General features: G+C 35.7%; 1 protein-coding gene across 1 annotated transcript in view; it reads right to left on the bottom strand.

Moving 5' to 3' along the window:
• Positions 1-4,038: 4,038 nt before the first annotated feature.
• LOC127244726 (uncharacterized) overlaps positions 4,039-27,975 on the bottom strand; it is a 57,415-nt gene continuing 33,478 nt past the window's right edge. Inside the window, exons 26-50 of the mRNA XM_051265205.1 lie at positions 26,749-27,941; positions 22,632-22,757; positions 22,105-22,260; positions 20,851-21,453; positions 20,704-20,775; positions 20,054-20,503; positions 19,748-19,931; positions 19,411-19,659; positions 19,002-19,317; positions 18,788-18,904; positions 13,612-13,885; positions 13,258-13,371; positions 13,107-13,190; positions 8,557-8,607; positions 8,306-8,485; positions 7,871-8,196; positions 7,450-7,794; positions 7,281-7,344; positions 6,773-6,919; positions 6,053-6,157; positions 5,871-5,981; positions 5,685-5,789; positions 5,206-5,275; positions 4,425-5,118; positions 4,039-4,261 (exon numbers count right to left, since the gene is read on the bottom strand). Of these exons, the coding sequence (XP_051121162.1) occupies position 4,261; positions 4,425-5,118; positions 5,206-5,275; positions 5,685-5,789; positions 5,871-5,981; positions 6,053-6,157; positions 6,773-6,919; positions 7,281-7,344; positions 7,450-7,794; positions 7,871-8,196; positions 8,306-8,485; positions 8,557-8,607; positions 13,107-13,190; positions 13,258-13,371; positions 13,612-13,885; positions 18,788-18,904; positions 19,002-19,317; positions 19,411-19,659; positions 19,748-19,931; positions 20,054-20,503; positions 20,704-20,775; positions 20,851-21,453; positions 22,105-22,260; positions 22,632-22,757; positions 26,749-27,941 (6,137 nt within the window). The 3' untranslated portion in view covers positions 4,039-4,260. The remainder of the gene's footprint in view (positions 4,262-4,424; positions 5,119-5,205; positions 5,276-5,684; positions 5,790-5,870; positions 5,982-6,052; positions 6,158-6,772; positions 6,920-7,280; positions 7,345-7,449; positions 7,795-7,870; positions 8,197-8,305; positions 8,486-8,556; positions 8,608-13,106; positions 13,191-13,257; positions 13,372-13,611; positions 13,886-18,787; positions 18,905-19,001; positions 19,318-19,410; positions 19,660-19,747; positions 19,932-20,053; positions 20,504-20,703; positions 20,776-20,850; positions 21,454-22,104; positions 22,261-22,631; positions 22,758-26,748; positions 27,942-27,975) is intronic.

Genomic DNA, 27,975 nt, shown 5'->3' with positions numbered 1-27,975 from the left:
ACTTGTTGTCTATAAGCGGGTATTTTTTTTACCATTGAAGGGGGTGCTGTTTCATGAAAATCCTCAAAACAGACATAGTTCATAATAGAATTGGAGTTCATAATATTGAATAAAGCCGGTGAAGAAGCCGAATGGCTCAGAAACTTCTTAGAAGATATTACATATTGGACTAAACTAGTACCCCCCCATGATGATTTACTGTGCCAAGTTGCGATAACAAAGGCTAAGAATAAAATTTATAATGATAAATCCCGACATATCCGATATAGACATAACACTATGAGATATTTGATCACGAGTGAGGTTTTGACTATTGAGTATGTAAAGTCAAATAAAGCCTAGCAAATCGGCTAACCAAATGATCACAGAGGGATCAAATATACAAATTGCTAAAGATGATAAGTTTGAAATCCACAAGTTTGAGACAATTATATCGGTAACCCAACCAAATCACTTGAAAATCAAGTCCTTGTTCAATGGGAAAACTAAATTGTAAAAATTCGGCATGAACACTTGATCACCATTTACTAAAAAGCAACAAGTGTTACGATATGCAAGAGTGGTGAGACTAAGTCAATGACTCTTAGTAATCCTAAATGTATGGGTTAGATACCTTAAGATATGATTACTTATGTAAGTGTGAAGTGTGAGCTGCTTCAAAGGAAATACTTATGAATATAAAGACGAGATCCATGGCCGGAACAGATTAAAACGTGAGAATAAAATTAAGGCTGAGATAATGACACGTCAATGTTATTGACTCAGTGTATGATGAGGTGGAACCATTCAATCTGTCACTTCAACTGGGCCATTAGTACATTCTGTAATATTGACTATGAAAAGTTCAAAGCCATAGGCTACATGTCTTAATGTGTCAATGTCTCTCCAAAGTTGAGTTGTACATTTGTCATAATTATAGACATTTTCACTCAGACGTAGAATTGTTGAATAAATTGGTTTAAATAACCAATCTAATTGAATTCTCAGAAAAAATTAATTCAGAATTTCTTGAAATTGATTTTTGGTGAGTAGAAATGCATTAGGCACTAAGAATTAATTGAGATTTTATCGATTGTTCAAATTGAAATATAATTAAAATTGTGAGTTAAAATAATTACTGACTTTGAGTAAATTAGTTAAGTAATCAAATAACTAGAGCATGAAGTTGTCCCACAACCCTAAACCTTAATAATGTATATATATATATATATATATATTGAGTTGTGTAATAAAAGCAGAAAGAAGTATGGCAGGGGCACGAGAGTGCCGGCGAGCCACACGCGCTACTTGCCCATCCAGGTCAAACCGGACACATAAACAGGCACGGACTCGGGCTCGGGTTGAAGGTTGAGAGTCGTGGGTCGTAAGGGTTGGTAAAAGCTTAACTTGAGGAGGACAAAATTTGCACCATAGCCCAATGAGCGAACCTAAAATTTAACATTTATTTGTCTCGATATAAACTTAAGTTTTAGTGTCCAAGGCGAGCTCAAACCCTAAAATTCTTAATGAAGACTGGGATGTGGCCCAAGATCTAGATAATGCTATATCCGGTAAGTTGACTATATCTGATTGTAATCACGAATATTGCACCAATTGTATATCCGATTGTCGCGCAAAATCGTGCTTGAATATCACGATGGCAATTACGGGCTAATATCATTTCCTTTAATAGAAATAGTTTCCTTATTTCTTCTGGGTGGTGTGCCTATAAAAGGAAAAATCCTCTCATTCATTCAAACACACCAACAACATATTCCTCTCCTTCTCTCTCTTCTCTCACTCCAGCAAGCCCTTCCGGCAATCTTTTTATCCAGTTACATCTTCGATTTTGTTTATTGGAGCTTCGACGATCTAAAGTATCAATCTCATCGGAGACGGGAACCGTTTTATTTTTAGATAAAAACTCCAACCACTGAAGACATTATCAGAGCGTATCTAATTTTTGAAAAAAGAAATCATACTCGATCCAGTTTCATATTTAAGCGCTTTTACTCTTGCGCAATTACTTTAAACTAACAGAGTAATTTTATTAATAGAAAATTAGATTACAATATATAAAAGAATTTTAAAACTCATCAAGTATAATGGGTGGATATTTATGCATTCTTCATAAACTAAAATACCCAGTCACTTGCTTCACTAGGGATATGTTCGAAAATAATGTACATAACTTTATATATATCATACTCCTTCCGTTTCGAAACACATGATCCATTTATTTCGGACACAATTATTTAGGTAGTGTAGATTTGTAAATTATTAATAAAAAATTATAATTTATTTTATTATTTTTTTATATAAGTAATGTTGTTAGTATTTTAGAAATATCAATTCATTTATACTCCTTCTATTCCAAGATAATTGACTTTTATCATTAGTGGCACGATATTCGATATTTGAGGTAATGGTGTTTAATTAATTAATAATAATAATTAATAATATTATTTATTATTTTTTTATGTAACTAATTCTATTAATAATTTAAAACAAATTTAATTATATGATTAAAAAATTAGAATATGTATTTAAATATTTTAAAAATTATATCACAATAAAATATATACAATATGGATATGTAAAGAATAAAATTTCTTATAATACAAGTAAATACAAGATGTTTTTATTTATTTATAATTAATATTAACTAATTTTATAAAAGTGTTGGAGTTTTAATGTAAGATAAAACTATATGTTTTTTTTAGGATATTGATAAAAATAAAGACGTTTTGAGTGGATATTACATAATGTATGATATCATATAATGTAGTTAATTAAGTTGATTTATATTTGTTAAATATGTTTTGATTTAATAAATTTTATTCAAAATAGAAAAATGTGGGACAACTAAAATGGAAAAAAGTGTAGATTAGGATGAGATGAAGGGAGTATACGATTAAAATAAATCTAAAATATATATTTAAATATTTTTAAAATTATATCTTAATAAAATATACTCCATCCCACATAAAAGTGTCCATTTTTTTTTTAGTTAGTCTCGTATAATTTGTTTCTTTTTGTTATATATATAATTATATACTTTTAATCACATTTTAAAATTTATAATTTATAATTTTTTTAAACTTAATTAAATTATTTTGTTATCTTAATCTTAATATTTTTATTATAAATTAATTATTTTTACTAATACCGCTTTTTAATTATTTACTTACTAATTATACTTTACTTAAATTGTCGTATTTATAGTAATATTGACACTTTGAGTGGGACAGAGAGAGTATATAATATGAATATCCTTTTGCAAATAATAAATTTTTATATAATATAAATAAATATATATTTACAATTAACTTAAACTAATTTTATAAAAAAACGATGAAAGTTTGCAGATAAAAATATTAGTTTATTGAAGAGAGATAGTATATCCAATCCATAAGAGATTAAGAATCTAATTAAATTGATATTTTTGAAAGAGAGCCTTTTGGTGTATTTAAATTAGAGTTGACAAAAAGTGACAGGACACGAAATAATTGAGTTTGGGTCAAAAGTTTCAACCGATTATATATACAGGTTGACACAAACCTGACATGATAATAAACAAGTCGGGTTAGAATTGAAGCTTTCAACTCGAATCCGATACGACAACCCGGTTATAATATATTAATATTAACTAATATATTTATTATATATGTCAAATAATTATAATTTAATAATTTGCTCATATATTAATTTAAACTAAAATAATTCTACCTAATTCATTGTACACATTATGCTCGAACCAATGAAAAATAATATAACACGACAATACGAAAAAATAATCTAATTTGAATCAAGAATTTTGACTTAATTATGTATACGAGTCAACACGAGTCAATATGAACCCGACACGATAATAAACGGGTCAACACGAACACGACACGATAATAAACGGGTCAACACGAACACGACACGATAATAAATGGGTCGAGTTAGAGTTGAGTAATTTAACCCGTTTAAAGTATTAGTATTCAACCCGAAATAAATCGACCCATTGCCAACTCTAATTTGAATGTCAGTTGCGAGTTGGTTTAAAATTTAAACTAGTAAAAACTTAAATTAAATAAATGGTTAATGTAATATAAACATATGTTTGTTATAATAATATACATAAAATAAAGCCCTGCATACGATCAACATATACAGATATGACTGAAATCCAATCTTCAACAATGACTAAAGCAACTTTCTCTGTAACCATTGCATCTCTAATCTACCATTTACAAATGTTCAATGATCGCAAAACAACACACTATACTGCAGAAACCTGTGCCAAAAAAAAAAAGGAAAAACAGCACATCAAGGAAGCATGGGCTTTTACTTACTGGTAACATTTATTGCACAATCAAGTAGGAAGACAAAATCCCAATTCAAGCAATGGAATAGTTACTTCAAGAAATTCGATAGCGTAATTGCGGCTAATTACTTACTATTTTATGCTGCTCTGTTGTAATATATATGTAGAGCCCCAGCCTTGCACTTTTCCTCTTTCAATCATGCACATCACTACTCTCAAGAACTCGTCGGCTTCTTCTGGGTTTGTGAATTCTATATTGGTTTGGAGAAGGGGCAGTGGAGAATGTACATTCTTCAATGCCTTCCCCTTTGGTTGTTCGCTCCCACTTTTGTGCCTCTGAAAGTTCTGTCTAGATAATTTATCCGAACCACTTCCCACAATGTGCACCACCTGCCCCTCATTGTCAGCAAGAATTATGCTATCCAATCCGATTATAGATTGCATCACCCAATTAAGATCAGGAGGAACCCCTTCGAAGTGGGGTTGGCCCAAGTCGACTAAAGTGGAGCAGCTAACTACTAGTATAAGTCTTTGTGTGATCACCACATATTGGCCACTTTGACTGAGTGCTTTGCACATAACTAGTGTCTCCTCTCTCAGACTTTCATCCGTTTCAGCAAGAACATATGTTCCTATTGCTTCCTCCCACGAGTAAGGCTTCAGTGGTAAATCTGCACTTAAAGACCTTGGTAAACGGACTCTAAAGCACCGATACCCCATCTGGCGTATCCTACTACGGTTTCTGATGCTTTGTGCAGTTTTACCAGTGACTTCAAGCAAACTGGCTGCAGGTCTTGCCACTAGTCCAGTAATACCCACCGCTATACCTGAGCCCGATAAATAAAAAAATTAGTTTGATTTAATATGCAACCTCCTGCAAATCAACTCAAACTTCGCTATGCTAATAAGGGTACCTGAAAATAGACCTGGCAGGCCATGTTTTTCAGCCCCTTTGATGGGTGATTGGAGTACTCCTGTGAGTCCCTGAAGTAGGAAATAAAGAAGCTTTTTACCAAGCTGTGGCTCAGAAACAAAACTTGAGTCATCAAATATTGGACATTTTGAATTGGGTCCATATCAAAGGCATCTTCGGTTGAGTACTTTCAAGATTTTCAATATCAAATTTTGAGCCCTGCTATTCGCTGGGAGCTGAACAAGAAGAAACTCTCATATAGTGTTCTGTAGTAGAGATGGAATTCCAAATCAACTATGAACTATAACCTCAAAAGAACTAGATTCCATTAACACCAGAGGAAGAATGAGGAGTCGAATAACCACATTCAAATTCTTCAAACAGGAACAGAAATAGGTTCAAGAATTTGCAATATAAGCAGGGATGTATATAGCTGGCACTTCAAAAATCATAAAGTAATAACCCAAACATATAATGCACCTCCAAGAATTCATTTATCACTCCTTTGCTTTGGGAAGCAATCCCCTTGTTCTGTCCTTCAATCATTGTCTCGGCTTGGTTGTCAAATGCAAATGCCACTATACCCTGAAAGTTTTTGAGATCAAGTTCAAAATTGTTAAAGGTAAAGAAGGATGTGCTTCCAAGTTTACCAAGAAAACCAAGTACCTTATGTGCAGCTTTGCTGAATTGACTAGTAGCATCAGTTATTGCATAAACAGTATTGCTGAGAAGGCTCGTTGTACCCTGAGCCATACCAGTAATAAGTCCTGTAGGGCTCTGTAAAGACAATCTTGTGTTAATAGTACCATTGTTTGGGAAACCATAACATATTGTTTAGGGCCATATACCTGGAAAACGCTCCAGATAGGAACAGAGAAAAAATCTTTGATGCCTAGACCTAAATTCCTTGCAAATCCTACAGGATTTCCAATAACTCCAGCAGAACCAAAAACCTGTAGATATTACTTAGGAAGATCATCAATCCGCATTTATGACAAGCTTGGAGCGAGCATACTTTAGAGGGGTGGGGGGAGGGGGGGGGGTGTTAGATGCTGCTTAGAGTTAGAATTAGTGTCTGATATTGAGGTGTGTTTGTCCACTTTTGTTTCCCTGGCCCAGTAATTCTTTTTCATCTCTTCATCTAACCAATAGATGGTTATATATACTTATGTAATTGTATTGCAAATTATCAAGTTAAGTGAATACAATATACCCCCTTTCTTGTTCATCTCTCACAAAAATAAAACAACCTTCAAACACATGTCAAATATAATAAACTTTTATCAAGGCAAGGAATTAATGGAAATAGGTACCTTAAATGTGAATACTCAAACAATAGAAGCATGTATATACTGAATATTTGTTTCCTTTGACCTCTAAAGCATTGTTATAGAACTACTAGTTCATGCTGTATCTTTAAAAATGAGAATGATGGCCTATAAATACTACCCATAAGTACTATGAAATCAAGTCCTTATTTATTGATGTCATGAAGACAAAAACTGCATGCTACGCAAGTAGTATATATAAACAGTGGACTAGTGAAACAGAGAAAGGAAGGAGGATACCTTGTACATTTCGTGTAGAAACTGTCGTGTGTAATGACTGACAAGGATTTCTTGGATGGATTCCCAGCTAGCCATCTGGTGTGAAAGGATTAATTGCTTGAAATGAATTTGTGCACCCTCGACATCAGCAAGAGCCATAAGACCTCTCTAAGGTAAATAAAGACGTCAATATGAGGAATAAGTAACATAATAAATTTTCTACATGTAGAAAAAGTATATTTAGGTGGTTAAAACAATATGGCTGTAAGTTAGGGTCAGTTATTTAGTATTAATTTAGATTTAATTCCTGTTTTAATAAGTTTTAATTTCTATTTTATAGCTAGTTAATTTTCTGTAATTTAGCTAATTAATTCCTGTAATTTAGCTAACTAATTGCCATATCTTTTCTATTTAAACCTGCATGGTTAAAAAATAATATACATTTTGTTTTTTTGCTTACAAGTGAGAATTGTGTTATTTGAAACTACATTGCAATATGTAGATATTGATCAACAACTTTTCCACTTACATGAATAAGAGATTCCCCAGATGTAAGCACACCATTCCTAAGAATCCACGGACTGCTTGAAAAGCTGCAAGAAGAAAATCATTATGGGTAAAGCCATAAGGAAAATTTAATATCAGATGTATTAAAGAATAACAGGAATGGAGTGTCATGCAATTAAATTTCAGCTAACCTCAATGTCACTTTAATAGGCTCCATATCAAACAGTTCAACATATATTTTCTTCTCCTTCTGCACATCAAGTTCAATTTGCTGCCAAGGAGCTCCAATTGGGACAATATGGGGCAGAAACAAACTTATATAATCTTTAGAAATAGGAGTTGTGCCTATACTATTGGATTGCCTTTCATCAAACCATGAAGAATACTGAACAAGTTCTGAGTCAGGGAACAACATATTCAGGGAGGAATCCACGTTTTGGAAAACTCTGCTCCGCAGCCTTGAAGATGTTGTCTTGCAAAATTCAAACAATCTCAGCACAATTTCTTGCTCAATCTCAAGATAAAAATCAGCTACTCTGCGAAAGGAGGCGCAATTCATCAACAAGAGATCAGGAAAATAAAAGTGAGATAACTCCCTAAAATATTACTAACCTAAGGCTAATAGATTCAAATGAAACCAGTGATGCATCAGTGTTTCTCCATTTGCCAACAGCTAAGCATAACACTGGTTCATGCAAGTTGGAATAAGCAATTTGGCTCATGCTTCCAGTCATGAGTTTTGCATTATTATCTCTAAGCTTCATCTGATTCCCCAAATTTCCCTTGTTACCAAGATTGAAGGACAGGATCACAGGATACAGAGTTGTATGTAATTGATTATCAATCTGCAATGATTCCACTTGTAGGGAGAAAAGCTGTTGATCTAAACTCTGTACAAAGTTAAGTTTTGTGTTCTTAGCACACAAAAAGAGCAACTCCTACAAAATAATAGATGAGCAGAAATTGTCAATTTACCATTAAGACACGCATGAGTATAAGTGCAAATAGATTAAAAAGTCAAAAGTCATTCTTTATGTGAAACAATACCTCAGGATGAGAATTCATCAAAGATATTCCGAGAAAGGGAACATCAATTGATAACTTCTCCTTGTAATTCACAAAGGATTCATACTTCTGCGTCTGTTTCCCTTTATCTTTCATCTGAGCAATATTAAGATTCTTGAGATCATTCAAAACATGGTAACTTGAATCTATGATACTGAGAACCTGGCATAAACAATGCAGAGTTATTATCAATAATTAACATATATGATGTTCATTGAGAAGACCATACATACCTTAATTGCTCCTTCAGAATGAACTGAAATGAGCAAATTTCTTTCAGGCTTCTGAAAGAAAATTTACAGGGCAGACATTAGTTATCAAACCAAAGTTTTTTATCAAGCACATAGAAGCATTAATGTAAAACATGTTAAACAGGTGGCTGAACATTTACAGAGAGGGACATCAGTGCGCTTTAGCAGCACATAGATCGTCAATTATCAAATTGTAAACCTGTTGGTATATGTTAGACTTGTTAGCTTCGTATATATATCAACATTTATATCTATAACTACATCCATATCCATATCCGTATCTATGATATAGTTAAACTTAGTTGTTAGGATAGATTTCTAAATACCTCTCTCTCTCTCTCTCTATATATATATATGTATTCTTTCCTTTTCTTTTCTCATGGAATAAAATAATATTTTTTCTTTATTTCTCTACATAGTATCGGAGTCGACTAAAGTTTACATAGACTTCCATATTTTCCAGCTGCCGCCACCACCTAAACCTTAATCCAATCAAAATCCTAATTTTTCTTTGCTACCAATTTGAGTTATCTTTTCACCCAACTAACACCATAATCCAACCCTTAGCACTCGGACGCCTCCAACCACGGTGAGAAAACCTCCATCTTCCGCCGCACGCGCCTCCATGGGCCACCACCGGAAGATAACGCCTGCTTCATTTTGGTCGACTTTCGACCTCTTTCTGGCACCCTTTTCGGGGACACGCCATACCGGCATGTTCCTCTCTACACGATACATTGGACAGTGTTGTTGACCATTGCCGCCTCTGTATGCGTATCACACGTGCCGCCATGCGCTACCGTTGTCCATGCCAAATTTTCTGTTGGGCTTTCTTTTTTTTCTTTTACTTCTTATGCCCGACTCGTTTAAGCCCATTGACATTAGACATCTACGTTTGAAGTGTATCTATTGTCATAAGAATAATCATACTAAAGGATGTTGCTATAGTCTTCATAGGCGCTCTTTTCGTACGAAAAATACAGTTGCTACTAATTTAAATGAATTTACATCCCCTAGCTCCATTATTATAAGTCATGCCAATTATGATGATTTCTTTCAGTTTCAGGCTTATAAGCAGTCATCCTCCACTAGTTCCGACACCTTTCCTAATGCCCAGACCTTATTTATACCCAGACCTCATCGGTCGATATTTCTCAATCTACATTAGGCTTATGGGTTCTAGGTTCTGGTGCAACCAATCATATGTATGGTAATCCCTATTTGTTTTTTACTTTTCATCTGTCAAACCCACTAACACATGTCACTCTGGCTAATGGTAATAAAGCATATCCTCAAGCTATTGGTAAAGTTTGTATATCTCCCAAGTTATCTCTTGTGTTTCTCCTTTATGTACCACAGAGTCCATTTAACCTCATAGGTTAGTCGACTTACAAAAGATTAAGATTGTTCTATTTTATTGACTAGTAGTTCCTTGTTATTCAGGACTGCAAGGGGTGGACGATTGGTGCCGGATGTGAGTTTCATGGGCTATATACTAAATAAGTCTCATTGTCTATTTTCTACTCTATTGAGTCTCCTGAACTGTTCCATCAACAATTAGGTCATCCCAATTTATCAAAATTAGAACGTATTTTTCCTAATCTTTCATCCATTGTCTTCGTTACCATGCAAGTCATGCGAGCTTGGAAAACAGTCTCTTACTACTTTTCCAAAGTGCGTCAATATTAGAGCATCTGAACCTTTTGCATTAGCACATTCAGATATTTGGGGTCCTTGTCGTTCAAAGTCAAGTCCAGGTTTTCAATATTCTGTTACTTCTAGCGATAATTTCAGTCGATGTACTTGGGTTTATCTAATGAAAAAAAAGTCTGAATTACTTACTATATTCAAGAACTTATCATACCTCTATTAAGGTCTTAACGAATGATAACGGTAGAGAAAATTTTTCCCTCTCATTTAGTGAGTTTGTGTTTCTCAGGGGATTATTCATCGATATCCTACTCTTCCACTGCCACAACAAAATGGGGTTGCTGAGCCCAAGAATCGTCATTTAGTAGAAATAGCTCGTACCCTTCTTTTACATTATAATATACCGTTTCAATTTTTGGCTACTGCTATCCTTACAACATGCTTTCTTATTTATCGTCTTTCATCTACTTCACTAGGTCATAAGATTCTCATTGCATATCTTCAGCGTAATGTGTCCTTATTATACCATTTACTTCTCCGTATATTTGGTTGTATATGCTTTGTTCATGACCATTCTTTTGGTTTGGAGAAATTACGTCATCGATCAATCAAATGTGCTTTTCTTGATACTCTCGTGTTAACAAATGATATAAATGTTATTCTTCTTTCACTCGTCAATATAACCTCAGTGCAGATGTCACGTTCTTTGAGTCACCACCATACTTCGGAGTGTTATCAGCTTTATCCTCAATACCTGTGACTTTTATTCCAGTGGCCTCTATTCCCAAGTCTCCACTTCAGGTTATTGACGGCATACATGCCAATGTCAGAACATAGCTACTTCATCGTCACTTGTGCCCATTGATGACTCATCTTCGGTTCCGTCATCTTCCCCGGTTGCGACTCCACCGTCACCTATCGTCCTACGTCGAGGTATTTGGTCCACTCGCAATCCTAACCCTGTCTATAATTTTAGTTATCATTGTTTATCTCCTTCTATGTGAAGTGTTGTGACTGCTTTAGATTCCATCTCAGTTCCTCACTTTTGGCGTGAGGCTCTGGGTCATTGAGGATGGTGTCAGACCATGGTGGAGGAAATGCTTGCTTTGCATGCTAACAATACTTGGGAGTTGGTTCTACTGCCACTGGAAAAAACACCCGTAGCTTGGATTTATGCGATCAAGGGTGGCCCTGATGGTCGCGTCGATCGACTCAAAGCTCGATATGTTGCAAAGGGCTTTACTTAAGTATATAGAGAAGACTATACGGAAATCTTTTTCCGAGTTGCCAAAATCTCTCTTGTTCGTATTTTTCTTTCTATGACAACAATGCATGGTTGGCTCTTTCATCAACTCGATATTAAAAATATTTTTTGCATAGTGAACTTTAAGAAGAGGTGTATATGGAGCAACCATCTGGTTTTGTTGCTTAGGGGGAATATGGTCTTGTATGTCGCCTTCATCGCTCATACCTTGGCTTGAAACAGTCTCCACGGGCATGGTTAGGACGCTTCAGTTTTGTTATTCAAGAATTTGGTATGATGCAATGTTCATATGTGTTTACTTAATTGTCGATATTGATGATATTGTCATCACTAGAGATGATATAGATGGCATTACAAAGTTGAATGAGCATCTACACAAACATTTCCGGACCAAATACTTGAGACCACTACGATACTTCTTAAGACATGAGATTGCACAATCAAAAGAGAATTGTGTTATCCTTTCTGAGAGAAAGTATGTTCTTGATATGTTAGAAGAAACAAGAATGAATGAATGTAAGGTTGTGGATTCTCCTTTGGATCCACATACAAAGTTGGTCCCTGGACAAGGGTTGCCATTGATTGATGTTGTTGTTGGACGATATAGAAGACTAGTTGGAAAGCTTAATTATTTCACTATGACCCGGCCATATACATCATTTGTAGTAAATGTAGTGAGTCAGTTTCTGCAGTCACCATATGACTCTCATTAAAAGACACTTATGCGTATTTTGTGATATATTAAAGGGGCTCACAGAAAAGGTTTACTTTTATACAAATCAGGGTTATTATGAAATTGTTGGATATTCAGATGCCGATTGGGTAAGATCTCCAGGTGATAGATGTTTTACCTCAAATTATTGTGTGTTTGTTGGAGATAATTTGGTATCTTCGAAAAGTAAGCAACAAGACGTGGTTGTGCGTTCTAGTGCTGAGGCTGAATATTACGCTTGGCCTTAGCTACATATGAGCTGCTTTTGATTAAACAATTACTTTGTGAACTAAGTTCTATGATACGACAAACATGAAATTATGGTGTGTTAATCAGGCAGCACTACACATTGCATCCAATTCAATATTTTATAAACAAACAAAGCATATCGAAATAGATTGTCACTTTATCAGAGAGAAAAAGTGTTATCTAGATCTATAGATACTTAAGTATGTGTCCTCAGATAATCAACTTGCAAACATATTTACAAAAACTCTTAGAAGTCCTAATAGTTTGTTGGGATAGATTTCTAAATACATCTCTCTATATATATTATTCTTCCCTTCTCTTTTCTGGTAGAATAAAATAATGTTTTTCCTCTATTTCTCTTACACTATAAAATACAACCAAAATGTTGTAGTAGAACTAGCATAATGCCCAAGCCACATTCCACATCAGGCTGTACTAAAACAACTTCGCATATCCTCCTGTTTTTGAAATTAGATACTCATCACAACTGAAGATGAACAGTGTGAAAAGATAATGAATAGTGCTACATCAAAACTCTCTACTCTTAACAAATGAAAAGATAGATAAATAGGAGGGGGGAACACTATGTAGATGAAATATGTAGGAGAGAGAATATTATCGTAGTGGGGAAGAAGCAATAAAGCACAAATTTTATACCTCTGACGTTGAAGGTAGGTGCACAAGTGAATGTGCTGATGAATCATCAATGGCATATGATCCTAAGATCCGTTCGCCTGGAACCTGAAAATTTTCCAGGTTAGATTTATCCACAGAAGATGCCAGTAAATTTGATTAAAAATAATCATACCTCTAGAGTGAGGCGATGTGGATAGCATGGTTCATCCCAAGCATATGGAGATGATGTGTAAGGATAAATTACTGACTCGAAAGATTCACACTTCGGCTGGTAAATCCTCAACCTCTAGAAAGAACCAGAGCAGCAATGTTATCAAGTAGTGATGTTAAGCAAAGAGCACATGATATGAAGCTTCAGAGGATATCATAATTCATGAATCATGAATAAGAAACTTGGCGCGCCCGCGCCCGCACACACATATAAATTTAGCACTGGGTGTTGAATATACTTCACTTTGCTATTCCCATGCTCAATCCTTATGAACAGTTTTAGCACAACAAAGCACAAAATCAAGTTTCAACTAACCTCCCTTGAATGGTTGTCAATCCTGTACGGCATAAAACCTGTATGATCTTCAGACAAGATAATCAAGTTTGTCCCGGAGTTACCAATTGTGCTTCCAACAATCTTTTCACCTCCATCAGAAACATCAGCACTCCGCACTTCTACATGCATCATGATCACACCTGTGGTGATGTAGTTACGTACTTTTATCTGTGTGTCGCCTAACTGCTTGGGGAGGAAGCAGCCAGACCATTCCCATCCAGGCCCGTCAAAGCGAACAGATAGAAGTAGCTCTCTGAAGACAAGATAAAAATAAAAAGTTACAGAAGTTAACCAACAAGAATGATGTACATCATCCAGACGGAATTTATAGCAAACTTAAAACATAATAAGAAAAATGAAAAAGATGTTAAAAATTCAAACATCTTTATATGGGCATATGAATGGGAAAAACTGATTGATCACATAGAAACTTTAACAATTTAGGGTCTGTTTGGTTAGCTTCCAATTCATGGTTCGCAATATTCTCCCAACTTTTGTTTCACAAATATTTCTCAAGACAGGATCCACTTATAATTTTGTATTTCTATTTCTCTTCTTGATAAATAAACATATTTATATACATTCAAAATTCTCTATTTTATATAAAATTAATTTATGTTAATAGTGTGTAAATATATATTTTATTGATTTATATTATATATAATTTTATTCTTTACATAATGACATTTATATTAAATATATATTTGTTAAAATATTTTGCGAAAACTCTAAAACTTGCGTTCTTGATAATCAAAATAAGGGGCCTATATATAGATAACCTAAAACAAACTCGATAGATTCAAATCTAAATAATGCAATCTGATGGATACGACTAAATCTAAATCTAAATCTAACAAATCTAAAACTAAATATCTAAAATATCTCAACAACATTATAACTCAGCTATTCTTTGACACTCCCCCTCAAGCTGAGGAATAGATGTCTTCCATTCCCAACTTGGATACAAGATCATGGAAACTCGAACTGTTAAGCCCTTTTGTTAGAACATCGGCTAATTGTCTCTCTGATGGAACATAGGACATGATACTAACCCTTCCTCCAGTTTTTCTTTGATGAAATGTCTATCAATTTCAATATGCTTTGTCCTATCATGTTGTATAGGATTATGGGCTATATTAATAGCTGACTTAATGTCACAGTAAAGCTTCATAGGACCCTCCCATTTGACTCTCAAATCATCCAAAATGATCCTCAGCCAGCTTCTTGCTCCTCCATGTCACTAGGTTACCTCCAAGAAAAGTACAATACCCTGCTGTTGATCTTCTATCCACTAGGGAGCCAGCATAGTTAGCATCGGTGTAGGTTTCCAAAGTAAGAGTGTCATTCCTTTTGAACAAGATTCCTTTCCCTGGATTGCCTTTCAAGTAGTGCAGTACCCTGTAAGCAGTTTGAAGATGAGGTTCTCTTGGATTATGCATGAATTGGCTGATCAAACTTACAGAATATGCTATGTCTGGTCGAGTGTGAGCAAGGTATATAAGTCTGCCAACCAACCTCTGGTACATTCTTTTATCCACAACTGGTTTTTCTTTAGCTTCTCCCAATTTATAGTTTGGATCTATTGGAGTAGAAATCGGCTTACACCCAATCTTCCCTGTTTCTGCCAATAAATCAAGCATGTACTTTTGTTGAGACATGAAGATCCCTTGTCTAGAATATGCCACCTCAATACCGAGGAAATACTTCAATTTCCCTAGTTCTTTTATTTCAAATTCTTTCATTAGTCTCAGTTTTAATTCATGATTCTCTTTCTCATCATTTCCAGTCATTATGATGTCGTCCACATAGACTAAAAGAGCAGTCACTCCCCTTACAGCTGAATGCTTAATGAAAAGCGTGTGGTCACCTTGGCTTTGTTTATACCCAAATTCCTTCATGAATTTTGCAAATCTACCAAACCATGCTCTAGGAGATTGTTTTAACCCATAAAGGGCTTTTTTCAGTTTGCACGCCTTGTTACCAGTGTCCCCTTCAAATCCTGGTGGAATGTTCATGTAGATTTCCTCATTTAAGTCACCATGTAGGAATGCGTTCTTAACATTATATTGTAGCAGTTGCCAATTAAAGTGAGCAACCAATGATAACAAAATTCTTACTGTGTTCATTTTTGCAACTGGAGCAAATGTTTCTTGATAATCCACCCCATAAGGTTGAGTGTATCCTTTGGCTGCTAACTTTGCTTTATCTTTCAAGGGATCCATCAGCCTTGTACTTTAATGTAAAAATCTATTTGCAATCAACAATGTTTTTTCCCTTTGGTTTATCAACGATCTCCCATGTTTTATTCTTTCTTTAATGCATTCATCTCTTCTCTCATAGCATCCCTCCATTCCCTTTTTGACAATGCCTCAGACACATTGTGAGGGATGGCAATGGCGTTCAAACTCATAATGAATCCCTTTTGGACTGACGATAGGGGCTTAAAAGAGACATAGTGAGATAGAAGATAGAGTGGTCCTTTAGTGCATTCTCTAGTTTCTTTTCTACCAAAATGGGAAGATCCAGAACAGTAGTTGAATCAATGGACTGTTCAACAGATTGTGTGTGTAAAGGTGGATCTGATCTTACCGTGATTTCTTTCTCAGAATTTGGATTGGATTCTTGGACTTGTGTCAGTTCAGGAACAGTCTTTCTCCTTGAATACAACCGAGGAAACTTTGGAAAATTGTGAGTGATGCTGGTTGGAGAAGGAGATGATATGGGTTCAGTGACAGGATCGGGTGACTAAGATGTGACTGGTTTAGAGGACTCAGGTTCAACTGGAACATGAGGAGGGTTTTGTTCTGAGTGACTGCGGGGTGGCACATGCGGAAGGTCAAGGGTTTTAAGTTGTTCGAAAGACTCACAAGTACTATATTCCATCATTGAAATCTCCTCCTAAAGAGACGACTTGAAAAAAGGTCTATTTTATGTGAAAGTGACATCCGCAGAGATGTAACTTTTGAGTGGATGAGTAACCGAGGAAAACACATTTGATGGCTCTAGGGTCTAGCTTCCCTCTATGTTGTTTGTGGACATGAACAAAGGCGGTACACCCAAATACCCTAGGAGTGAGGCCATTTGAGGTTCTGAAGTGAGGGTAAAAGCTATGAAGGGCCTCGGGGCTTTTGTTTTGTAACACATGGGAGGGAAGTCTATTTATCATATATGTGGCAGTAAGAACTGCTTCTCCCCAATAGGACTTAGGAACATTCCCTTGAAACAGTAAGGCTCGGGTGGTGTTGAGTAAATGCCTATTCTTTCTTTCAGCTACCCCATTTTGTTGGGGTGTCTCCACACATGATGAATCATGGATAATCCCCTGTGATTGAAAGTAAGGTGACAGAATCTTATTGAAATAATCTCTAGCATTGCCTGTCCTAAAGCTTTTTATTTTGACCCCAAATTGATTTTGAACCATTGAATGAAAATTAGGTATAGCATTGCTAACATCAGATTTTTGCTTAAAAAGAAAGAGCCATGTGACCCGAGTGCAATTATCAATTAAGGACACAAACCAACGAGCCCCAGAAACATTAGGAATAGTGGAAGGACCCCATGTGTCACTATGAATCAACTGAAAAGGATGAGAACTTCTCTTATTGCTAATAGGAAAAGATGCACGGATATGTTTTGCCAATTCACAGATGTCACAATGAAATTCAAAAATATCTAATCCTTGGAACAAATGAGGAAACATTATTTTTAAAATCCTAAAAGAAGGATGACCAAGACGTAGGTGATATAGCCAAATGGCATCTTTATTCGAGGAACTAAGGAAAGAAGAAGGCAAGTTACTCTTAGGTTTTTTAGATTGGTTCAAGGTGGTAAAGACCGTTCCTTTCCTTAGCAAGTCCAATCCTCCTCCCCGAGTCCTGGTCCTGAAAAACACAATAAGAAGGGCAAAAAACAGCATAGCATTTAAGATCATGAGTCAACTTTTGAATGGAAACAAGGCTTTTTGACAGTTTGGGCACATGAAGGACATTTTTAAGGATAAGACTAGGTGTGATATGTATATCTCCAATCCCTACAACAGTGGCTAAGGAACCATTGGCCACAACAATTTTTCTATTACTTGGACATAGGGTATTGGTGTGGAAGAGTTGAGATGTGGGGGTCATATGGTCTGTAGCACCGGAGTCCATGATCCAAGAGTTGGTACATAATTTGTCTAAGACATTAATGCACACAGATTTACCTAAAAGAGCCATTGAACATGTTCCAGAAGGCTTCTCAAGAGACCCCAACAAACTTCTCAATCTCTCAATTTCTTCAGTATTGAACCCCTCTATTGCTGGATTTTCCTCAATATTGGGCTGCTTTGCCATATGCGCTTGAGGCCTTTGCTGCTGGCCCCCACGGTAGCCCCACTCTCGGCTTGGAGGTTTACCATTTAGCTTCCAACACTTCTCCCTTGTATGCCTGGGTTTCTTGCAATAAGTACACCAAAGATTGTCTTTATTTTCTTTCCCTTGGTTATCTCTACCAAAGTGTTTAGGCATATCATTCTTTCCCTTGGAGATGGTTTCAGACATGACTTAGTGAAGAAGAAAAATTCACAGCAATTAAGGCCAGAACAAAACACAGGGACGAAGGCTGCTTGAACAAGACTACAAAACCCTAGAAAAATTCCCTAGAAAAATTCCTAGAGCTCTGATACCATGTTAAAATATTTTGCGGAAACTCTAAAGCTTGCGTTCTTGATAATCAAAATAAGGAGCCTATATATAGGCAACCTAAAACAAACTCGATAGACTCAAATCTAAATAATGTAATCTAATGGATATGACCAAATCTAAATCTAAATATAACAAATCTAAAACTAAATATATAAAATATCTAAAATATCTCAACAACATTATAACTCAGCTATTCTTTGACAATATTTATTGAGATATAGATTTTAAAAATATTTTAATACATTTTAAATTTATTTTAATCATATATATTACATTATAAATCAAATATTGATTAAAAAATCTCATCCAACCCAACATCCAACCTCAACTTCTAACCAACAATGAAACACACCCTTAATAGAACATGATATATCTTTCAAATGCGGAGAATGATACCAGAACAAAGACCCAAAAATGAATGAAATGCATTTTGTCAATAAGTAGCTATTAAAAGTTGTTGACAATTAGCAAACCTCGTTGTATCTGTCCATTGAACATAAGAATGTTCTCCTGCTCCCAGAAGAAAAGGAATATCAGTTCCCTTCTGCTTATAGCACAAGTTCTTATTGCAGGCATTAGCAATCACATATCTGTGAAATTAGAGCATATATGTCAATCACTATAACAGATTGCCTATATGACAGTCCTCACAAATAAATTGCTTAAAACATTATACTGAAAACTTACCTTGGTTGGAAAGTGATAATTTTTGTCCTTCCAGAAAATGGTGCTGCCATCGCAGAGACAGACAGTACATGACCAGAACCCAGGGATGGTTGAGGAACAAGAACACTGGTTGAACCAGTTGGTGGGACCAGGGAGAACGGAGCAGACCATGATTGTTTTATAAGATTTTCTACCCTATGAGGCAGGTACATACTTAGTATAACTAAAACTTCCCCGGAATAAGAGCGTGGATCAGGAGAAAACAAGCAAGGAATGACTCTTCTAGATCCCATTTGCATAGAATCAAGTGAATCTGACTTTGTTTCATTGCTAGAATCTGGAGAAAAAGAATATTAACCAAATGAACAAAAAGGATTTCAATGATATGCTGTCTTTTTCTTGAAGATATATGGGTCAAAAAATATATCACCTGCAGCAGATAAATTCCTATCAGAACAAATAAGAGATAGACCATCTTTTCTTTCACCAAGTACGCTCTGTTTGTCCAAATTATAGCATGAAGGAATGACACAACTATATCCTTTCATCCCACTGACAGAGTTAGAGAGAACTAGTGGAAATCCAGCACAATTATACAATAGAAATGGAACAGAAATAACTATTTCACGAGCTCCAGAGGCTGCATCCATCACTTTCTCCATTGTGACGTATAATGAACCTATTTCATTTCAGATAACCTAGTTAATAAATTTTCATGACATGAAATGGATGGTTTGATGTAAATTGAAGTGGCAATTCTAACATACCATCAGAAAACTCTGCATCAAATTGGATAATTTCAGGTATTGAGAACTTTGTTCCACTAAATTTAGCACTTTTGCTAAATGATTCTGCACGTGGATACTTCAATGTTGAAGGTCTATATCCACTGATTTGGAAAGTTATTGACACATCATGTGAACAATCAATACAATAAAAAGAGGTTTCAACCTGCAATACCATGTGAACGTTAAAATCAAGACAGAAATTTTCATAACATGAAAGACTTTCTACCAAACAGTATCAAAAAAAGGGAAACGTAACATAGAATGCAGCTGCTAATAGCACCATACCTCAGAAAGTAAGGCAGGACGTGTAACACCAGCGTATTCTAATGTGACAGATATTGTCTTCATTAGATAGTTCTTTAACACTATTGGACTAGATAATACCATCCGATACAAGAATCTGTTGTTTGGTATCTCCAAATTGCTTGAGGTTTGCCCATTAACATTTTCAGACTGATCAATCTGTGAGTACACACTCCTTAATCTACCAACTGGAGGCAGGCATTGGCAATTCACAGTAATGCAACAGCGGAATGGATCATTGCTTGGATGAGAAGGGTAGCAAATAAAGGAACGCATAAACCCAACTCTGACATCTTGGGAGATAATACTCGATATTCTGTGAGCTTCACTCCAAAGGTAAGAATCACCAACTGGGCGCCATCTTATGTAACCAACTTCAGCCAAATGAAGAGGTAAAGGAAACTCATGACCTGGACATATTGGACCTAAAACCTGAAAAATTAGATGTTAGGAAACTAAAACTAGTAGATTATCAGCCATTCCTCGCTTGAGTCTGCCACTATGTAAAATCTTTCCATATCTAACGCATTGATAAACTTCTTTTTCCTCCCCAAAAAATAGAAAATAAAAAAAAAAGTCAGCCAACACTCAGAATCAGAAATTATGAAACCAACTAAAATTTTGCATCGTACCTTTGGAGAAACTCCAAATGGAATATCAAATCGCAGTTCAAGTGACGTTGAAGTACCATTCAAAACTACAACCTGAAAGCACAGAATTATTGAGAAGCTAGAGGAACAAAAACCACTATAAAGAGGAAACACTACATATAAACATACAGTTGAATGTAGTCGAATCAACTTTGTAAATCTTTGAACAGAAACATCAATCACCACTGGAATCGCAAACCCTCTATCAGTGACTCCATCATTATCTGCTTCATTTTTTCGGCTTCTTTTTGAGGAATTTTCATCATTATGAATATCAGAGACTGTCGAAGATTTTGAAAACTCAACTTCAAAGAATCTGCGACCAACAAGATCCATTGAAATGGGAACAGAAGGAACAGAGGTTCCCTCTAACTGGAAAGTAACGTGTCTGTGTGCAGCCTCAAGCAACTGCTTATCAGTGAGTTTGTCAGATGACTGCAGTGGTCTATACCGGAAAACCAGTTCTTCAGGGGATTCATTGATGTAGACAAGAGTAGAAGAACCAGGTTGCAGGACACCTTTGGATGGGGACACATCCACATCATCATCTCCAAGTTGCTGTTGGCAGACACAAAATATTAGAGGTAGTGTCGTCAAGTTTTGTAACATGTATGGAGCATATCTTCTTGACTTTGGGCTTCTGATTATGTGAGGGGTGTAGAAGTCTGGGCTTCCTGTCCCTTCCACAAGACACCAAGCATCCTTGATCATTTCAATCATCATCGAGACAACCTTCATAAAGCAACTTGAAGTGTATTAGAGCTACTAAGACCCAACGCTAGTAAACATATAAGAAAAAAACACAAAAGTATAAACGAAAAAAGGAAAACCATGACACAAATCTTCTATGAAGAACAAACTTGCTATTATAATTTTAAATTAACTTATTTAACAAAAAAGATCCAACACAACTGACCAATGCTGCAAAAATATATACAGCATCCATGAAATGAATCTGCCATCAAATATACTCCCTCCGACTGTGATTCCTATTTTTTTTATTTTTTTGTCTGAGATTAAAAAAAAAAATTTAATGCAAAAGTAAAAGTTATGTGGGGATATTTTAGAAAAATTCATTAAGGAATGAGAGTTTAATTGATATTATACGTGTGACATAATGATAGTGGACCGACTCATCTAAAAGCTTAAGCTATTAGGAGTCAACCAACAGGCACCCTCACGGGCAAGGGGGATTAATGCCACCAAACTGAACTTGCTCGTAGACAACAACAAACGGGGACGGTGGAACTCGAACTCGAAACCTAAAGCTCTGATACCATATTATATGTATCATTAATTTATTTATCTACAAATGGGAGTCAACCAACAAAGAGTTAACTTTTGACGAATGAAAGAGAATATTTTTTTAATATAAAGGCATACCTCTATAATGGATTCATTAATGTTCACATTGAGATGTGTCTTAGATTCAAGGTTGATATCTGTCATGATAGCACCACTAAAGAGGGCCCTCTCATCCAGCTTTCTATGCATGCTCAACTGAAGTTTACAGGGCTCCACAAAGGGCTCCCACAAGACCTACAACAGTAGAATGATTAAATGCAAAAGAAAAAGAAAAAATAGGAAGGGTAAAGGGATTAACTAGGCATCAATAACATCCTCGAATAATATTTAACACCACTCCAAAACATGCTCTCACTACTCCATAAAAATATTCAAAACAATTGTTTTCACACACCATTACATAATTCAATTGTTATATAATTATATACGATACAAAATCAACTGAATAAAACATACATATCCCAAAAAATGTATATCGCCCATAAATTTAGCATGACAAACACACTATGTTACATAACCAAAAGAATATTCAAATATATTCCGATAAAAAAAAAAGAATATTCAAATATAGGGAAAATATGTGGTATATTGATGGTTTATTCTACCTTGTCAATGCTGTAGTAGTTCACTTCAAGGTCACACATAACGGAACCTTCAAGCTCATCCTCAGTTATAGTGGACACAAAATTTGAGTTTCTCACAAGAAAGTCCAACAACGGTCCATTTGAAATCTGCCACAGTAACAAAAATTATTCAGAAACTTTATTTATATTTGTTTCAGCAAGTTGCTAAACTTTATTTATGAAGACAATCACACAAAAAACCTAAGAAAAAAATTGAAAAGATGATTATAAGATAGCTTTCTTCAAAAGGATGGAACATGCATTTTTTAATCCAATTGTGTTGTGACACTAGCAAAATCTTTCAGGCAATGTCCAGGTGTGGGGTTCAATTTTTGCTCCCTAAACTTTCGTAGCTAAATATTTACACTCTAATAACAGATTATGGCATAGTCAACCTAGATATTTTGAACGTACAGAACAAATGTTAGAATCATTTTATAATCTTGGAGCTCATGAAAAGCAACATACTTTCAAATCTTGGATCAACAAATCCATGATTTTTGCAGTTGAATTGATAGCCATTGACAATGGGATATCAAGTTATGCCTCGTTTTTTGACACTGTATGTGATCATTGAAAGGACTTTATCAAGGTGGCCAAATCCTCTTCTCTGCATGAGCTGGGTGCAGATAAAATTATTTGAAAGCCCATCTTCAATGGTATTCACATATCACCCTTTCCGTTAGATGAGAAAAACCCTGCTCTTACAGTTGGGCCCTTGGACCTACTATCTGGGAAAAGAATGCCCCCAACCAAATTAAAACTTTCACTTGGAAAGTGGCCCGAGGGCATCTTCAGGTGAGGGATGTCCCTGTTTCTCATGGATACCAAGGCATGGATGCTTCATGCCCCCTTTGCAATAATCATAGGAATCCATTTTGTACCCCTTTCTGCTTTCTCCTGATGTGACTCCTATTTTGATTCATTTTCTCATGATTTAAATATCTTGAGTCTGGCCTTCTTTGTATTGACCAAATGTTTCAGGGGGAGACTCTTGCTAGCAAGAATATAAATCTTGAATTTTGTACCAGAATCATCAATCCTATGGAGAATTTGGAAAGAAAGAAATGGACCTATCATAAAAAATAACGAATTTTCTTTGGTTGGGTTTCATTAAAAGCTCTGGCTCTCCAGCGCTCATTTCCTGGCATGGATATCTATATTCCTTCTCTTATTAACCACATGGAGCATATCTCACCCAAATCATCAAGTTCAAGGTAAGACTAAACCGATGTCCTCATGGAGCCCCCTCCCAAGTTGGAGGAAAAATCAATGTGTATAGTTTGGTTTTCGGGAAGCCCGGGAAGGTAAGTATCTGTGCGGTAATTAGGTATCATTATGGACACCTCCTTTCCATCCAATCACAACACATTGGTTTTGTGGACTCAGATCTATCAGAAATCTTAACCATTGGGAATGCTTTGGAATGCCTTGTTAGTGACCGCGAATCAGATCATTGCGACACATCTGCATAGCGATTCTAAAGTCACCGTCAACTAGATCCTAGGTTCAGCATCCCCTTGGAGGCTAAATTCAGGATCAATAAATTGCACCAGTTTAAGTCTAGATGCCTGTTTGATATTAATTAATGCTAAATATTTAATTGTTAGGTTTATTAGGTGTTAGGTTTGTCTGTTCCTTTCATCTTTGTTGCCGCTTCTGTTTTATTTGTTTCTTCACTTCACTGTAAATTTTCCTATATATACTCATGTATTTATACTGTAAAGTATTAATTCAATTGAACACAATCTACACTTTATTGTCCATCTCTCACAACAATGCTCATCCATCTCCTTTCAGCACATCCCTTGGGGTGTAAACTGAACGGAAATTTTCTTTGCAAAGCACAGTGCACAATGACTTGCCGATCTTGTTTGGCTGGGAATTATTGTTTAACACTAAACAAAGGTTTACAATCATCAGTTGTCATGATCGCCTTAATGATCTAAACTTTGGTTAGCATTCTTAAATAATCCCATCGACTAGGCTTTTCCACTAGCACCAATATACTACATGCATAAACACTTATATAAGTCTTATATTAAACAAGCATAAGGACTATTTCATTGTACTGCTTAGTTAGCATATATTTTTCATTACTCCAAAGTAGCCTCATCTAGCATTTAATACCCCTTGTAGAGACACTACTCTCCCAACAGCTTCAAACTACAAACAAATTTGGTGCAACAACATGAATATTCAGTAAAATCTTAAAATTTCGGGGAGGTTGTGCAAAGCTACTGTTTAAGAGATTTGGAAAGCCCGAAATGCTAATGTTTTCAACAATGAAGTTTTTTCTGCTGACTGGTTCATCCGTTGAGTCCATCTGGCAATTGGTGATTGGTATAAAGCTATCTTTCAAGCATGAATCCTGCCCTAGCTTCTTTGCCAATTTTCATGACATCACACATGTCCATGCTATATCTCCAATTACCCAAAGAAGATGTCTGGACCATTCTCGGTGAAAAAAATTATATAGATGGCTCAGCTTTTGGCAAACCTGGAGCAGCCGGTATTGTAACCGTCATTAGAGACCATCAAGGCCATCTCTTCTTCATCATTTACAAGTTCACTGGCATCGAGGATTCAAACAGAGATTTTAGCCATTGTTCACACTCTTGAAGCTACTCTAAAACACCAGTGCAGTACACTCCCAAAAATTGTGGTTAATGTGATTGAAAAAAATGCTCTTGCATGGATCCATGGCTCTTCCCACCTTGAAAACTGAACTGACTTTAACATGCTTTGACTCTCATTAAAAAGATCATTCTCATTATATTCCAGCATATTCTCATAGCACAAAGGTATATGCTGATTTATCATCTAAAGCTTCCGTCGATCTTTCCGATTCTTTCATATTGCGGGTAAAGAATACTTCTCTATAATAAAATTACCCCACCCCCCCCCCCAGCCCAAAACAAAAAACAAAAACAAAAACAAAACAAAAGAAAAAGAAAAAAAAAATCATTTAGTAGGTCATGGAGAGCCAGAATGGTCTCAATTTCAACAATGAAGAGGTCTCCCCGAACCTAGTCATCTTCCGGATCCCCTCTTGATCAAAGACTCGTAAAGAACAAAATTCCAAGGCATGATCTCACTGAATGCTTTTCTAGTTAACAATCTACTGAAAATTATCCACCCACAATCTACAGGAAACTAGTCTTCCAGACGGAGTGGTGGAAAGTAGAAACTGATGCTCTACTTATTAAAACCAATCCCAACAAGCATTGGTGGATGTGTTACCAAGAATCACCACAAACATATTATCTTCTTTACGTCCAAGTCAACAGATATTGCAGATTCAAATCACTCAGAAATTTTCTCTGTCATCCAATTAATAGACCATCTGATCCAAGAACAGATCTGCCCCTTCAAATTATAGTAGAATGCAACTCTAATAATTCCCATGGCTAAATTGATGGTGATATCCCGCCATGGAAGCTTCATTTCATTCTGAAATAGAGAAGTTACGACACATTGTCTCTATATGCCTAGCTATCACTTCTCACTATAGACCTAATCCAGTCCTGATGATTTTGATGCCTTGCATTGTGCTTCAATATTGGTTTTATTTCCACTTACTAAAAGTTTGTAACTTAAAAATTGTTTTACTCTCTAATAAAATCTCAATACTTTCCAAAAGAAATAAAGTATTTTACAGCACTTGGCAAAGAAAGCAAATAAACATAAACTAATTTCCAGAGAAATTATATCACAGAAATTTAACCGTACAAGTGATAGTATTGTTCCCAAGTAGCTTTTTCCTTTTTCTTTCTTTCTTTTTTATTTTTTTTTGGGGAGGGGGGGGGGGGGTTGGGGGGTTGGGAACAAGTTTCCAAGTACACTTAACTAGGTGTTACCAATTCAATGTGCAACAACACAAAAATCTCAAACTGGAACCTATTACAGAAAAGGACAACTGTACTTAGTTTCTTGGTTAATTCTATAATGATGAATCCGAAAGGCATCTTAGTTTCTTGGTTAATTCTATAATGATGAATCCAAAAGCATCCTGTATTCATGAAAAAAAAAAAAAGAGAGAAAAGAACTGCAAGACTTCAACCACAAAGGAAAAATTAAAGTTTCATGATGCGTGTACCTTCCAATCTGTCAAAAGAAGAGAAAACTTTCTTAGCTGCACCTGTAAGTCCAGTCTTGCAAAATTAAATCTAGAAGGCACTTCTTCTGATTGCTCAAACCATGTAAACTGGAGGATGCATAGAATTTGGTTTGAAAATGACAAATCCATGCTGTCACAACGAACCATAAACTCCATGTGTGCCTTATCATTCTCATCTTTATAGATATGAGCCTCAATATTGGCTTTACACAGTTGAAAAAGTGGCCATGTTGTTGCATTTCCCCCATAGAACAACTTTACCACACCATTCAAATATTCAGAACTAACTTTCAGCTTCACTGTTTTTCCATCAGCAATCAATTTACTCTTTCTAATTTGCAGACTAACTAAAAGAAAGCAATTCTGTTTATAACATGGAAGGCTGTTATATTCATCTGATGGCTGCTTTTTGTGAAAATGGAACCAATCAAAAGCCATATCCGTGTCTTGGGCAACTAGTGCAGGAATATGAAGAGCCAAACCAACATGCTCTAAAATCAATGTGCACAGACCAGAAGATTGTCTAACGTTCAAATATGGCATTTGAGCTGAGCTTTCACCTGATGCAGATTTGTCATGGTCAGATGGGATTCCAGGAATTGATTCTGATGATGAACCAGAGGTCGGTGCAGACAGATGTGTGCTGTACACACTGAGTAGACCAATAATCTCATTCCAGTCATGCAAATGTAGCCAGATATCCAGGCAATAAAATGAGACAGTAATCAGATTTTCACCAGAAACTGATACTACAAAGATCACATCAAGAACTGATGAGCCTGACCCAGGACAAGAAAATTCAGAAAGCATGACAGAATGTGATAATGAAAACAGTGAAAGAGAATAGAATGATACTTCAAGACTGCTAAGTCGGTCATTGATCAATGACAAAGAACAGACAAAATGCATCTCTGCCTCCGCCATAAGTTCAGAACAATTGGAGTCTTTTTTCAACTGGTGAAATCTTATGCACAATGACATCACACAGAACCTCATGTCAGTTAGTGTCATATTTGAAGTTATAGGAACAAGTGGAGTACATTCCATCATTTGTTTCTTGGCCTGAAGAAATTGCTGAACATCAGATGTAAAGAGCTTGGATTCTTCATCCACCTGTGAGAACTGATTGATTACAGAATCTAGTGCCTTCAACCCAGCAACTACATGTAACTCTGTAAAATAGAGAAATAAGCACCAAGATTATAA

The sequence above is a fragment of the Andrographis paniculata genome, unplaced genomic scaffold, assembly GCF_009805555.1.
Source record: "Andrographis paniculata isolate CXL003 unplaced genomic scaffold, ASM980555v1 Contig21END, whole genome shotgun sequence".
NCBI classification, from domain to species: domain Eukaryota; kingdom Viridiplantae; phylum Streptophyta; class Magnoliopsida; order Lamiales; family Acanthaceae; genus Andrographis; species Andrographis paniculata.
Note: the sequence above shows the minus strand (reverse complement) of the source record. Positions and strands in the feature narration are given on the sequence as shown.